The following is a 16534-nucleotide window of genomic DNA, read 5'->3' as shown; positions in this document are numbered from 1 at the left end:
GCTTTCAGACTCCAAAATCACTTTTTTTTTTAATTCATATAATGTAGTATTAAGACAAGTTCCATAAAAATCATGAGAAATTTTAAGAATAAGAAAAAGTCGGGAGAAATATATTGTAAATCAGGAGTCTCCCGCCTAAATCGGAAGAGTTGGCAACTCTGAATATCAGTCGATAATGGAATCTGTTGGATTTTTTTATGTGCTTCCGAATCTAAAACTGTATTAGCAATAATTAAAGCAGAAGGTTTAATCAACTCTTCAGCGATCATGTGAGGTTTCTTTTTTTTTCTGCACATAAATATGCCACTTGATATGACGCTTCTAATAAAGGTTTTTGAACTGCTGGTCCGCACAATTTTAGGATAGTTCCACTGGTATCAAATCGAGCCTTCTTTGACTTCAATCTGTTCATGCTATGTGCTTTTTCGCCACCATGCACATTGTTAAAATGCTCTAATAACTTTGATAGTTTGAGATTGCTGTTTGAAAATATCTTGGAACACAAGATGCATTGCGGTTGTTGCATGCCATCTTTTTCGGTTGTGCAGGTAAATCCATAACCGGCATACTTATCGTTCCATTGTCTTTTTTTTTTTTTTTTTTTTTTTTTTTTTTTTGACATAGTGGGGTTCACCATAATCGATTTAATTATTTAGAAATAATGTAATATAATATATATAATGTTCTTACGTTTGTAATATCACTGAATTCTATTCAGCTTGAACGGGCAATTAAAAATGTATTAGTCTCAAGAGGTTTCTGGACAAGTCAGAATACACAATACACATGCCGCAGACACAATAGTTGACTCAACACAGGCGCAGTAGATGCAGATACAAATCTGTGAATCCGTAGATTTCATTGGAGTAGCACATGTTGAATTCAGTGCATGCGCAAGCTGGGATAACGTTCTCTGCTTGTAATGTGGCTATCAAGGTTTCTCGAAGGTCACGCTTGTATTCCCACAAAGTGTTTTTTCTTTTCTCCGTCACCTAGCTGCCTGTTTGCGTTTGTTTATAGCGTTTCATGCCTTTTCGTAGCATAGTGTATACGCCCATCAGCACCGGCTCTTTCCTGTGTTTTTTGCCGATAAGTGAGCTAGGTGCTACCAATTTTTATGAGCTTCAGTATTGGGGACACTATTGCAGATTTCAAATATTTTATTACAAGAAATTTAATAAATGATATTTAATAATTTTTACGGTTAGGTAGGGGCTTCTCCCGCACTCCCAAAAATACATTCTCACATCCCCGGTTAAGAACCTCTGATTTAGCCTATGATTTCTTGCTTATATGGAAGTGGACATTGGGTGACCATGGAACATTCTGTTGTTTGATGAAGCTCATTTCCATTTGCAAGGCTCTGTAAATACACAAAATTGCAGGATATGGGTAACTGAGAATCTGTTACTGTTTGGTGCGGAATAACTGCAGTGTTTGTTATCAGTTTGCTCTTCTTTGAGCAGATAAGAACTGTGGGCCCCATTACCAGCAAGCAGTTTGAAGCACTTTTGCATAACCATGTCCTTCAGTTACTTTAGCAGTGTCAGTGTGTGAATCGTGCAATATTTATGCAAGATGGCGCTACTGCTTCTTGTGTGAAGTAGCTGCTGATCCCTCATTTTGGAAATAATAGAATCATAAGCAGCTTGGCCTCCGACTTAAAATTGCGTGATTTTTGGCTTTAGAGATACCTGAAGAATTCTGTTTACAGCGTGCGGATCGTGAATTTGGCCCATTTGAAGGCCAGCATCGCACACCACATTCATAGCCCGCTTGAAGGCAAGTATCACACACTACATTCAGAGCATTAGCACAGATACCCTCTGATCTGTTGTGGAACATGCTATTTTGCACTTCTAACCAGTAGCAGAGAAAGGTGGAGGGCTTATCGAACAAATCATCTTGAATCATCCATGAGGTATTTGTTATATGAAGTTCCTCTTTTTCTATTATCATTATCACTGTTTTCGCTGTAAACATGTAGTTTCATCTTTTTGCTATCAGATTTCCTGTACACCCTTGAAGTCTATCTTTTCTTTCGGCTAACAACATTTCTGTGCTTGATGATCCATTTAGATCTTTCCCCTGACAGTGCCATCTATCAGTACATATAGGAACTAGTATTTTTTTCCCTTGCAGAACAAAATCACAGGCTCATGCCTCCATTGCCTGTTCTGGCAAAATATCAGGTTACTCTAACTGGTAGTTTTAAAGCTACAATTTTGAAACAGTTTTAAAGCTTATCGAACAAATCATCTTGAATCATCCATGAGGTATTTGTTATATGAAGTTCCTCTTTTTCTATTATCATTATCACTGTTTTCGCTGTAAACATGTAGTTTCATCTTTTTGCTATCAGATTTCCTGTACACCCTTGAAGTCTATCTTTTCTTTCGGCTAACAACATTTCTGTGCTTGATGATCCATTTAGATCTTTCCCCTGACAGTGCCATCTATCAGTACATATAGGAACTAGTATTTTTTTCCCTTGCAGAACAAAATCACAGGCTCATGCCTCCATTGCCTGTTCTGGCAAAATATCAGGTTACTCTAACTGGTAGTTTTAAAGCTACAATTTTGAAATTGGAACTCTCTCCCTCTATATATCTATATATATATATATGTATAGAGAGAGAGATATATATATAACTAGATTAAGAATTATAAAGAAAATATAAACTTTTTAAATTAAGAGGTTAATTTCATACAGTTACAGAAAATTTATAATTTTAATAAAATTTGCCAACATGCTGTTATGTGACACTGCATAGGCACATTTAAATAAATAAAACTACCTACTGCATGTTAAGAAAACAAAATTAAGACTTAAAAAGACAAAATTTCTGTCTGTAGACAAGAACTGTGTATGTAAAAACATATATATATATATAAATTATAACAAAACACACACAATCTATAACAAATAACAATAGTTGAAATTTTAATTATAATGAAGAAAAATTCCAAACCTTTGTATTTTCTTCCGTCAACTCCTCAATCTTTTCAGTAAGTTCTCTGATAAGTTCTTTCTTAACTTCAATTTCATTAATCATATTTCTATTCCAAATAAATAAATGTATTATAAAGAATGTCATTAATAAGATTTTCCAAAAGATACAAATTAAAGTTACATTTTCAGCTTACGTATAGTTATCTAAGTCAATGTAAAAACCTTCTTTGCTTCTTAAGGCAACAAGGTCTTTCCTCAGTCGTTCAATTTCTTCAGTGTATTCCTAAATAAAGAATACTCGCCATTGAAACATACATATACAATTTAATTTAAAGAAAATACAGCACTAACATACAAGATATATTTAGAATGCATATCTTTGAGAAAGTTAATTTACAAAAAACCAATCAAAATTTTTCATAGTTTATTATTTTTATTAATTTAAAAGTACATATAGATACTGAGAAAGTTTCACTATGACAAAGTACATAGATTTTAATTAAATTTAAGAGATAAGGAAGAAGACAATTAAATGTTCACAAACTGGATTTCTTTGTAAAATTATCTATTTCTTTGCAAAAAAGGAGAAAATGAAGTATATACCCTTTGTTAGTATTCATACATTCTTCAGCTAAGTCTTTAATTGCATGCAATTCAATTACTTCTTGCCCTGAAACTGGGTGAACTCTTTCATCAGCCTCAATATAATATTTATTTATTAGACAGACAAGAAACTCATCACTGAATACTACTTGCTCACATTCTGTCATTTAGTTCATGAAGAACCTACATCAGGTTTGCTCTTTTTAGTGGTGATATAAAATTAATGATATATATTACAACAGATTACAGCTCTGCTTCAAGTAACTGGTCCTAAATTGTTCCTCAAGGCCATTTGCTTCTTATAAAAACTTATTTTATATAGTATGATTATAAAAACTTGGATTTATATACTATGAACTCTATGATTACAAGAGTTATTCAAACAATCTTCATTTTTGGTAACAGCGATCTTAACCACCTAAAATAACTGTAAACCTAACTAATAAAGACTAAATTTTATACCACATTAACTTTTTTATGGCAAGGTTTAGTAAAATTACAATAGTATTGTTATTTATCTCTCCATTGTTAGCCAATCAGCTGCTTCCTTCCAGCAGCAAACAGCCAGAAAGGAAGATAGACCAGCAGTTGAAAGGTGGCAGTTGTCTGGAACATCAATAGGGTGGTTGCACTCGAGTTTGAGGTTGGTTTTTAGCTGATGGGGCTGTTATAATTTGGAACAGAACATCCAAGTTTAAAGACTTTTAAACCTGTGATATGAATTATATTCTTTAACTTATGTAACTATTTCTGTATATAAAGTTATGTTTATAGAAAATTAACAAAGAAAAAAAAAAAAAAAAAAAGTAAAAATTAAGATTTATGTGAAACATAAACAATTGCCAATCTGACAAGCAAGACAACATACTCTCAAACATACAACAAGAGCTCAGAGCGGTGAACATGAAAGTGGATACACCTCAGATTTGAAAGAAGCTGCATTTCTGAATCAGAATGAGAACAGAATTTGTACTCATCTTTGCATGTGGAAATTACACACTTTTAAAGACCATTACTGAAAAAAATTAAGGAGCTATCAAGCAAATGGGAACTGAATAAACTAAAGAAATTATTTACATGTTTGTAATTTGTAAGACTAAAATAAATCTGTAAATAGAATACATTATTATTACACAAAATCTAATATTTAACTTAATTATAAAGCAAATTCAAGAATAAAATTTTTCCAGATATTTTTGGCTAATTTACATAAGTTTCTTTCTCTTTAGCATTTTTTCTAATTTTATTTATTTCAATAAACAAATCAGTGCTCCCACTAGCCTCTACTTCATCACCCAATTTGGTAACTTTTCAACAATGTACCTTTGAAGAATAATTTCCTTTTTCTTTATGAAATCAATTTCTTTTTCAATGAAATTCTATTTCTGTTATTCTAAAGAATTGCTTGTATTCAAAATGTATAGCAAAAACTGCTAATTTTATTTCTTTAATTTATTTCAGGCACTGAGGTATCTATGGTGCACTGGGACATATAAGATAAATCTTATAATAAATTATCAGTTTTCAATTTCTTTGCTTGTGCTTGTGTCTAATTGAAAGATAAGAAAATAAAGGGCAAATAAACATGTTGAACGAAAGACTTCTGGGATCAAAAGGAGAAAATTCAAGAAATTTTGTTTTCACTGTTCTTCCAAAAATTATCTAAAAGATGAGAAATTAAACATTAATTCCCTATAAAATATATCCATTATGTGTTAATACAATGAAGATACTTATTTCATTACATTTTTCTGGAAATTGTAGCTTGCTTTGAAAATAATAATCTATAAAGCTTGCTTTTTGTCCTTCTGAGGTCCAAGATCTAAAATTCAAAAGACAAATTACCCCTACCAAATTTGTAAGGGCAAAAAGCCAGAAGATTTTTTGGGAGAAAAAAATTGAGGAAAGAGAAGTGTATATGGCAGAAGAAAATAAAAATGTTTTATTTTAAGGTTATAATGTTAATATATAGTCATTATTTTATCAATGTTATTATGTTTGCAAGAAAAATCATCAAAATTTTCCAAATCTTCCAATAAAAATTTGCATATACAAACTGATCTTGAACTCACCAAAATGTTGATAATTCAGCAAATTTAGCACCGAACGATTTCAAAAGAATTAAAACGTTAAGCCATCAAATACATGTTTGTCAGTGTATTGCTAAAAAATATTCCTAAAATGTTAACTTACATTCAAACTGGCAGTTGTACAGGGGGAAAAAAAAAAAAAAAAAAAAGACAGAAATGTCAGCTGGGTAAAATTAAGGTTATTTTGCCGATTTGGGTTGAAATTTAGGACCAAAAATCGTTTTAAAAAACCCAAACGGGACCATATGAACCCTGTAAGAAGCATAAGAATTATTTAATTCTGAAGTTCGAAAAGTTTAAAAAAAGGAAATAAAACGTTTAAAAACGTGAAGAAAGAAGATTTGGCAACTGTTTTATTAGAAACTGGGGAAGAAGCAATTGCAGATTTGAAACTGGCAGAACTAAAACACAAACTCCAGAAAAGCAAGGAATACATCGAAGATGCTGACTTTGTAAAAGAAATTCTGATTACTACAGTGGAAAATAGAATAAGAAAGGAAGAAATAGAAAATGAAATTAGAAGAGAAGAAATCGAAAGCATACAGATATGGAATAAGAAAGATTGAGAATAGAAAGAGAACATGAAATTGAATTAGCGAAGATTTCAGCAACTTAAAATGTAGAAAGTAGAAGCTGAAATAGTCTCGAAAGTTTACATAAAGGAAGAAGATCTGCAGAATTATGAAAAGGTGAAAACTTTTATTCTAAAGGAACATCAACCCATTCCTCAAGACAGCTCAGAAAATTTTAGAAAAGCTAAATGTTATCCTGGCGAAACACATATCCAGTTTTCTTCCCAACTAACAGCCACATGGGATTAATTTAACCCTTTGACGCGCGCTATATTATTTTTATAATTTTTTTAACTAAAAACTCTGGAAATTGAATATTATGATCCTAGAGACAAGTAATATATGAATTTAAAAAACTCTATTCTTGCTTATTGTTCTGTGGGTGATGGTTGCACTGTGAAACCAGGGCGTGTCTAGGACTTTGAAACTTACAGAGGTAGTAAGAAAAAAAAAAAAAAAACTTACCTTTTTCCATGCACGTTTACAATAAATGACGAAGTTTATGAATTTAAAAAATATGTACGTAAGAATTGTATTATATGTAATTTTTTTACATTATTTTACAAAGTAAATTGTCAGAATAAATGGATTAAAAAACCTCAGTAAAGTAAGGATTAAAAAAAAAAAAAAAACTTTTTTAGTCCAAAGGGATTTGAATCCCGAAGGACTATTAGTTTCGTTTTGGCATTTTGCGTCGGACTCATAAATGTCGGTTCACTTTTCAAACTGTTGCCACAAAATGTTAGAGTCCTTCATTATATTTGAAGAAATTAAATAATGAAAAATCTGCATAAATGTATGTATATTTCTTGTATTGTGATAAAACAACGGTACATAGAGTCATCGAATTTTGAATAACATAATCCTCCAACGAATATGAGCATGTGGAAGACCAAATTTGAAATTTGAAATTTGTTTTATGATCGATTTCCTATTTTTTAAAACTTTGACAAATTTTTGATTAACAAACTCAAAGATTTCAAAGCGAGCAATGGCAACGTTGTGCAGAAAAAACATTTTTATCTCCAGCGCGTGAGTCTCTGTATCGGAAATTCTAAAGATATGCTCGTTTTAAAACTATTTTGCGATATTGCTGTTGCACTGGATCTTATGGTTTAAGTGCGAAGAACATGATATTTAATAAAGAAAGGTAACACACAAAATGTTAAAAAACGCCCCTTTAGACGTAATTTAAAATCTAAAACATTTCAGATTTTTTTTTTTTTTTTTTTTTTTTAATTTCAAACAACACATTTATTTTGTGATGCTGTTCAAAGCATGTTTTCTCTTTTTGGTACATGCATAGACCCACATTGCACATTTCGCATATGTATCTTGTTCTATGAGGTTTCTTCCTAGTGCTACAAAATGTACTAGTACTTCACTGGTATATGTCCAGCGCTATTTAGTTTCTTTTCATCTGGCACATGAAATTTGTGGTTTTTTATGTTAATGGTGGGGGCTTGGTCTTTTTGGCTTTGGTGCGGATTATTCGTTTCCCATTCCTACTTATTTTATTCGTATTTCGTCCCAAAATATTTTTAACTTAAATAAAACTTTTACGCAAATTCTATTTTTATTATAGCAAAGTATATTTACACTAAATTTAAACCACACCAAATAATTTATAAGATCACAATACTAGCTTGGGAAGCTAGTATGTTGAGATCAGAGAAAAATCTCTGGAAAAGCACACTGAGCAGGTGCATGCATTGTTTAGTAATAAAATAACTCTGTGGCTTCAAAGCACCTTATCTATATCCGGGTAAAAATAAACATTCCTATTTGAAAAGCAAGCAACTGCCATTGTGAAGAGCAGTCGTTTCAAGGTGTGACCACCGAGACTCTAGAGGATTGTCAGCATTGTGACACAATGCTCTAGTGGCGCAGTGGTTGCACCCTGAAACCACAAAGCAAATGCCATAAATTTAGATAGGTTTTTTTAATATATGCAGTTCAATTATCACAATTTGTTATTGTTCACGATAGAAATCCTGATGTGCGATAAACAACTTTTGAAATTTAAAGTTGTTTATATTAATAAAAGGAAGTTTTTTGTCTGCTTGAAAACAAATTTTAAAAGACATCCGATTTGACGTACTAAGATTTAAAACATGTATGATTCTGCAGTCATTTTGTGTTATTTAGAGGTAAAAGATCAGTAATCAACTGATTTTCACTCAAAAATTTTGGAAAGAAGAGAAAAAAAATTCGAAAATTGGTGGTTTCACATCACGACCACCGCGAGTCAAAGGGTGAAATCAAGAAGTAGAAGATTTCAAAACACTTTAGGAATTATTTATTTCTAATAAATTGTTTCAAGCTTTAGATGGAGATACAGCAGCACAGGTCGCAATATGGCATGGAAATAAATGATTGAAGTGGCAAGAAATAGCTATGGAATGTGATACCTATTTCGCAGCAAAACAAAAATCTTTTAACTCATTCCAAAACAAAACAATAGCCAAGATTCATGGATACAACATGTATACAAGATGAATATATTTCCCCACACGTGAGAAAAGAATACTCAAGACAAGAAGAATATTCAACAAGAAGAAAAGAACGTTATATTTGTGAAAGCTATTGATACATCGCAAGAAATTTACCATATGAAAGAAGAAAGCATGAAACTAGTAAAGAAAAATGAAAAAGATAATTACAGAGCTAGAAATTCAAATAGAACATCAAGAGAAGAAGCCATAGTAGCTAAAGTAGACTCATTCCATTAACTCTGAGAAAATCAAAGCTATCACGGTCTCTGAAACACAAATACATTCATCACTCATTCCAGATTTAAAAGACAGAAAAGGAAGTAAAATCATGTTAAACCATGCTTTCAGACAGCTGATCGAAGCAAAAATTCACCCTGTACCTATTCATTACAAAAATTATGGAAATTACTTAATTTTGCAGATACATTAATTGCAGTAACTCATAAGCTAAATATGTCTTGTTTAATAACTCTAAAAATACAGGAACTTTAATCCTTCAAAAGAATCAAACATTGACATTTAAGGAAATATACAAAGTCTGTTCGCTGAAACACAAGCAAAGAAGAACATAGGGTTACCCACTACCATTTTTAGAGAAGGAAATGGAGAAGGAAAGCACAGAAGCAATCACAGACATTTTGGCAACTGAAAACATATTAAGAGAGCAGCAGTTTTGCTGTTGCTGAGAAAGGCATGAAAGTTAGCTGAAGGAGAAAAGGGAAACTATTTATGTATTGATCATCTTTTACATTACCAAGAAAAAATATCAGGGCAGACTGTTTTCCAATTGGTACTTCCTATCAGTAGTGCCTTTTTGCAAAACATGCAAAAATTGTCAGTTGAAAAATCCAGAAACATGGTCTGGAAAGACTCCCATTACACCTGTCAGAAGAGCAGAATTACCTTTCCAAGTAGTGATTAAGCATAAATGGATATTTTGAACTTCATTCTGTTAGAAAGTATAAATACCTGCTATGACTAGTAGATCAACATTCCCGAGGGCAAGAAGCAATCCCCTAAGAAGCCACTTGTAATGCACTTTTAGAGATTCATGAGCACAAACGACTATAGAAGCAACTTTGTTTCAAAATTAAATAAAGAATTTTGGAAAAGACTAGGTTACCACCCTAGATTCTCCTCACCTGCTTACAGTGCTTCAAATGGATTGGTGGAAAGATGGAACAAGTCCCTCAAGCAAATGTTACATTATGTCATCATGACTGAACCTTGAAACTGGGATAAGCACATTCTGTACCTACTCTTTGCTCACCAGAAAGTACCAAACTGCATCACTGAAATTTCACCATTTTAGCTAATGTACGGAAGACAACCAGGAGGCCTTTTAGTAGTAGTGAAGTCTTCACAGACAGGAGAAATACATACCTCTACTACATAATCTAAGCGAATCAGCATTGAATTAGTTACAGCATTTAAAAATAAGATTGGAGCAAGCAGCCGAACAAGCCAACTTAATTGCAAGTGAGAAACAACAATATTTTTCAAAGATCAGTACCCAACATTTTCAGAATCGGAGAACAAGTTGACTTGCATGTCCCGAATTCAAATTACAAACTCTGTGATAGGTGGACAGTACCCAAGGAAATTACTGAAAGAGTAAACCCTTTTTCTTATAAAGTTAAATTATAAAATGGTAGTGTGCGATATGTTCATGTAAACAAAATAAGAAAATTTCATGTTTGAATACAGACCCTAGGAGTAATTTTTTAGGATGATTCTGAGTTTGGAGATACTTATCTGCCTCCAAATAAAGACGACTGTGAAGCAACTAAAGTGACATTGGCATGGATATTTGTCACTTAACAGTAAAGAAAAGGAAGTTATACAAGTTCTTACTCAAGCATACTGCATTTATCTCTGGTACAACCCAAATAGGTAGCGTTGCTAAAATTCATTTGTTACTAGAAGCTAAAAGGAAAAGGCCATATATTTATAAGATCCCTAAATCTTTGAAACCTGAAGCAGATAAACAGATTAAAGAATTAGAGAGCTTCCGTCCTTACTAAGACAAGTGAAGTTAACATAGCATACCCAGTAGTATGTGTGGCCAAGAAAGATAGAACTATGCAGTTGTGCATTGACTTCAGATTATTGAATGCAGTGTCCAAGCCTGTTGATTTTCTAGTGGAGAGTAATCTTCTAATTAATCAAATTGGAACAAGCAAATATTGTTACTTGTCTTGATGTTTTAAAAGATTACTGAAAGATATCTTTACTCTTTCAGTAATTTCCTCAGAAAAAGAATGATGTGATTTAATATTAAGCAAGACACATCGTTCCCCATATCATTGGAAAGTGATGCCTTTTTGATTGAAAAATGAAATGCAACTGTTACTTTCCAAAGACGAATAATACGTTAAAAGGTCATATTTATCTTTGCAAAACGTATATTGATGATATAGCTATCTTCTCACCAGATTGGAATCCAAATCTCAAACATTGAGATGCCTTTCTAACTACGTTAAGTGATCTCAAATTTATGATGCGAATATTTAGGACATACAGAAGATGGAAGACTTCCTGAAAAATTACGAGCCACTGCATTTACAGCAAGTCCTACAATTAAGACTGCTCTAATGAGGGCATTAAGCCTGTTAAATTGTTATCAGATTGCATAAAAAATTATACAGAAATAGTACACTCATTACCGAATGGAAGATTCCAGAGAAAATTGCATGGAACACTAAGGAAACAGCATATCAAGATCTCAAACGTTGACTGTATGTAGCATTGAAAATTTACACTCCTGATTCGAAGAAACCGTACACCATTCAGTGTGACTCTAACTCTCCTATGGCATTGCTGCATGTTTATCACAAAGAGACAGTACAGGCAGCTTCCATCCTATCAACTTTGTTCATAAAAAGCTTTCAAAAACTCAGCAGAACTGGTCCACTAATGAACATGAAGCTTATACTGCTGTATGGTCATTAAAATATTTTGAGTGTTGGATGTTTAAATCAAATATCTGGTTGATCACAGACCATAACCCATTATTATATGTTCAAAAGTCTGCACCTCATTCTACCAAATTATAGAGATGGGTAAAGGCCCTATGTGTTACAATGTTCAGATTTTGCATTGTCCTGGTGCGCAATTAAAAAAATGCTGATAGTGTTTCAAAATTACTCGGCGATTAAACTGTACATGAACTAAAAATGAACCGATATACTTAAAATTTTGTATTAATTATTTTTCTTTTGTTCTGGAATCGTACAAGAGCTATTTGCTGTCTGTTTTGAAAAAATTAGTGTTTTTCATTTAATGTTATTATTATAATATTGCGTTTTTGAATATACTGTTGCATATATATGTTTTATTATTAACAAGAATGTGGTATTGTAACAAAGTGTCTATTCATCTGCTGTGGAATGATTGTTTATTGCACTTATTACGGAATTATCTTTATTACATCATATATACACGTTGTATATTTTGACCTTGTTTAGCTTTAAAAAAAAGGTAATAAAATATTACTGTAGAAGTATCCATATATTATTTAAGTATTTCATTTTTACCTTCTTGTACGAAGTATTGTAATCACGAAAATTTTCGGGTCTCATATTTCAATGAAAATATCCATTTTTACTGATATCAAATGCAACTGAACAATGTTTATGTGTGACATCTGTATATAAGGATAGAATAAAGGACTCTTTTCCCCAAAATGTGATGTCTGTACATACATATGTAGAGCGTGCAAAAAAAAGGGGGGGGACAGTTCTATATCTCCTGTTATACTGGGCCAATTGACAAAATCCAAATTCCGTTTTTCATGACTCGAAAGCGTGACTTAGGATATATATTAAATTTATATATAGCACTATTCTAACATAGCTATTTTGACACAAAAATCGGACTTTTTCTGAAATAACATACCAATTTTTTTATATATTTCGATTTTACGACTCAAATTATGCCAGACTGCCGAGTTTTGTAAAAATCGTACGAGTAGTTTTTAAAAAATTAGCTCTCAAAATTTTAACTTCTCAATGTTAATTGAATTTGGCATATATAGTCAAAAGTCGTTAATCTGGACTCGTCGGGACTTCGGCGATTCCGGATTATAGATCATCAGTTTAAATCTGGTAAGATGGCATGCAGAAATTATAAAATTAAAAATATGAAACTGTAATTTATGAAATAAAGAACAATTATGATCTAAAGGGTATCAAAATTTACAAAAAAAAAAAAAAAAAAAAAAAAAGCTTATTATTTATTTGTTTACTTTATTAAACATTTCTTTCAATGTAAGTTGTTTAAGTTGCTTCGTTTTATGTGATAATACTTTCTCTTTAATTCTATAAACAGACATAATTTCTTCTTCAGTTACAAAGCTCCCCTGTTGAAGTCCTATAATTGCTGTGTTGAGAATACCGATTAATTTGTCAGTTGAAATTTTTTCGTTTTCAATAACCTCTGTGTCACTTTTTTCACTATAGGAAGCAAATTATAATGACTAGGAATTTGATTTAAATCATATCAAGACAGAGTACTTCGAGATGAAATACTACATTTAGTAAGGAATTATAAATCAAATAAAATAAAAACATCTGCCCTGAAGATAAGGATAGTGCTGACAGATTAACTTCCAATTCATTGCGTGCCACGGCGCTCCAGTTGGGGCACGGTTGACAGTTTGGGTCATGTCCCAGCTCTAATATTAATATATATATATATATAAATTTTTACATTAATCCTTTTACAGAGGCTGTTCACACATTTTTTAGACGATTTTGGTAAGCGGTAATATAAAATCGTTTGCTGCAAAAGAAGTAATTTCAATTATACTATGTTTTTAAAAGTCAAAATTATCGTCCGTGGCTTGAAAGTTTTGTTTTTATTAAAAATGGCGAATTTAACAAAGCAGTGGTTCGAAGGCTACATTTACGCTCTTTCCGAAGAGAAAAATGCATACTCCATTATCTAAAAACGATGTAAGAGTTATGGTTTTGTGATATCTAAAGCATCGATAGGTAATATCATCAACAAGAAAGGAAAAAAATGTCAAATTGGAGCCTCAAGTGAGACAAAAATTCCAAACAAGTATCCAAGGAAAAAACGGACATTTTCGACTATTGGAAAGGTATGTTGTTTAACTTTTTGAAGCCGGCTGGTACAGCAGTTGTACCAGGAAAATGACTTCCTCTTACGCCGGCTATGGTACAACTGTAGTACCACCCATTCCCTCCCTACTTTGGAGAATCGCCTATCTGTAAATCTCTGGGTGGTCCATTGTCGCTGCTCAGAACAGCCGCTGGCTACGCATTATTTCCCTCTTCTTATCAGTTTGGCTACATTTTGGCAAAAGCCGCAGGTTTCGTCTCGTGCCAATATACTTGAAAATCAAATAGAGGCCATCTCTAATTTTTTTAGTACTGACTTTTGCTATGATTAAAACGTCAGCGATTTTGCACGATGTTTAAGCTTACCAGATTTAATGCTTTTTAATCATAGCAAATAAGAATAGATTGATTTTTTAGATTTAATGCCCTTCTAGAAAATAGTTAAAACTGCTTTTATCGTTTACTTCCTTTTTATACTTATGAATAATAAGATTTTATTTTGGCATTTTTTTGGAGTGCATAAAACCCTTAAGAACTGTTAACGCTTTCAAAGTGCTTCTATTATGTAGGCAATTTTGTCTGATTTATCAGGAGATAAATAAGAAACAATTGTATGCATAATAGTTTCTGCGATTTTCATTCATTCTGTGATTTCATTCAATGATTGCTTTCAATGATTTTCATTGATTGTAAATTAAATAAAATCAATTTATCTTTAGACCCTCTTTTAGGATGAGATCTGCCAAAAAATATTTAAATATCAGTAAAGCTCATGTTACTTCTAAATTGAATCAAAACATCAGTTACATTGTATAAAATTTCGGCCAGGTTTATTTGCTGAAATTCTTACACTCCTCAAGAGATGAAGGAAATTCAGACAAGTTAATAAAAAAAAATCTTTAAAAAAGGTTGTTATTTTGTCTGTAATAAGGTGTATGTCAACTTACTATTAAATGTATGAGAACTAGGATTGGATTACGGAAAAGCACGCGAACGCTATCTGCTTAAGGGGATGGATGCTTTCGTGTAAACCTTTTTAAGATAAAATTGCTCGCATTAACGTTCGGCCCACCAGCGGCCGAGCGGTAAAGTCGCTGAACACTGATAGTTCAGTCTGAGGTTCGAATTCCAAGAACAGGGTGGCTGCATTGGTGTTCTTGTGGTTTTCCCCATGTGTAACATGTATGCGAGCCAGTTTCCCTTAGAGAGTCCTCCACGAAGGCATCCCTCCCCTTAGGCAGATATGTATGCTCTGCCATAATTAAATACACCACCACCGCATTTATGTTCCTGGTGGAAAACTCCACATGTAATCAACCCGTTCTTCGGGTTTGATTGGATTAATTTTGTTCGTTTACTGAATTACATCAAAACACACAACAATTACCTGTATAAGGGGAGGGATGCCTTCACGGAGGACTTTCTAAGGGAAGCTGGCTTGCACTTACGTTACACAAAAACTATGAATCCCACCCTTTAGCTGGGATTCAAACCTGAGCGAGCTATAAGTGTTCAGCCACCTTTACCGCTCTACTGATAAAGAAAATTGATAAAGAAAAAGTATTGAAATAACCGGTTTAAATTACTAACCTATATTTCTCAATCGACAATACATAAATTACGCATATGAGGGGATTATTTGTGAATAAATAAACTATATTGCACTTTTCTCCACTATTTCATATTACGATGGAATTATTGCATTTCAAAGTTATTTCTCATGAATTAATTTTGCTCCGTTCATGATTTTTTATATTTTCCAAGAGAAAATTCCACACTTTAAATAAAAAATACACAAGAAGATACTTTATGCAAAATTTGGCATAAACAGTTTTCTTAATTTTGCTTTGAAAATATTTCAGGGTAACTGTTTTTATTTCTGGAAGAAATATGAAAAACAGATTTAGTACACCGTAAGTGTCAACACCCAGTATATCCTTATTCTTTTAAAAATGTGAAAGATTACTCTTTCTAAAATAAATTAGAAAATATATTATGTGCAAATAGAATATTCGTTGAAAATGAAATAGACTTCAACCTTTGGATATAACGATGGTTTTAGACGAAATTTCTGCCTATGAAAATAAATTGACATATAATTAATTCTTCACGAACATTTAAAACTGTTCTGAAAAATACTTTTGATGACTTCATGTATAGATCACAGATTTTTTCTCTCTGCTAACATAAACAAAAGCCAATTTTATAAAAATTCTCGTTATACCTCCTTTATATATACCTCCTATTTAGATATACCTCCTTTGCCTGATAGTCCAATGTAATATTTGTTAAAGTTAAATGATGAAATGCAACCAATGTATCTCCGATTTTCTTTTTTATATTATAATAACAAAATTATCGATAAAATCATATTTAAAGCTTAATTACTGCTGTAAGTTCATCTCAAAATCTAATTATATTAAATCTTATTCTAATCATCTAATGGTAATAACTATTATTATTTCATTAAATTAGTCATTACCATTATTTTGTTAATGAAAATATGTTATTAAAAATCGCAATCTGCAGACTTACAAAGCTAGTTCGTATTCATTATATTTTGTAAAATTTTGTTGTCATTTTCTAATTTCTAATACAAAAATATGCGAATATAAATGAAGTGTGAAAACAAAGTTATAAAATTCACAAATTATTGCCGAGATTGATCAGAAATAGTGAGTGAAATATAAACATTGCATGCATTTTGTTCTAAATAAATAGTGCAATGGATATGCAT

The 16534-nt window shown here is 32.0% G+C and overlaps 1 protein-coding gene across 1 annotated transcript in view; it reads right to left on the bottom strand.

Annotated features, from left to right (window-relative positions):
- LOC118200957 (kinesin-like protein KIF11) overlaps window positions 1–16534 on the bottom strand; it is a 134347-nt gene that overhangs the window by 59360 nt on the left and 58453 nt on the right. The window contains exons 10-11 of the mRNA XM_085814769.1: window positions 3148–3236; window positions 2973–3060 (exon numbers count right to left, since the gene is read on the bottom strand). Of these exons, the coding sequence (XP_085670895.1) occupies window positions 2973–3060; window positions 3148–3236 (177 nt within the window). The remainder of the gene's footprint in view (window positions 1–2972; window positions 3061–3147; window positions 3237–16534) is intronic.

Source organism: Stegodyphus dumicola, chromosome 4 (assembly GCF_044657685.1).
Source record: "Stegodyphus dumicola isolate Sdum_Otavi_A_Nest chromosome 4, ASM4465768v1".
NCBI classification, from domain to species: domain Eukaryota; kingdom Metazoa; phylum Arthropoda; class Arachnida; order Araneae; family Eresidae; genus Stegodyphus; species Stegodyphus dumicola.
The sequence above is the reverse complement of the archived record's forward strand: the minus strand, read 5'-3'. Positions and strand labels throughout refer to the sequence as shown.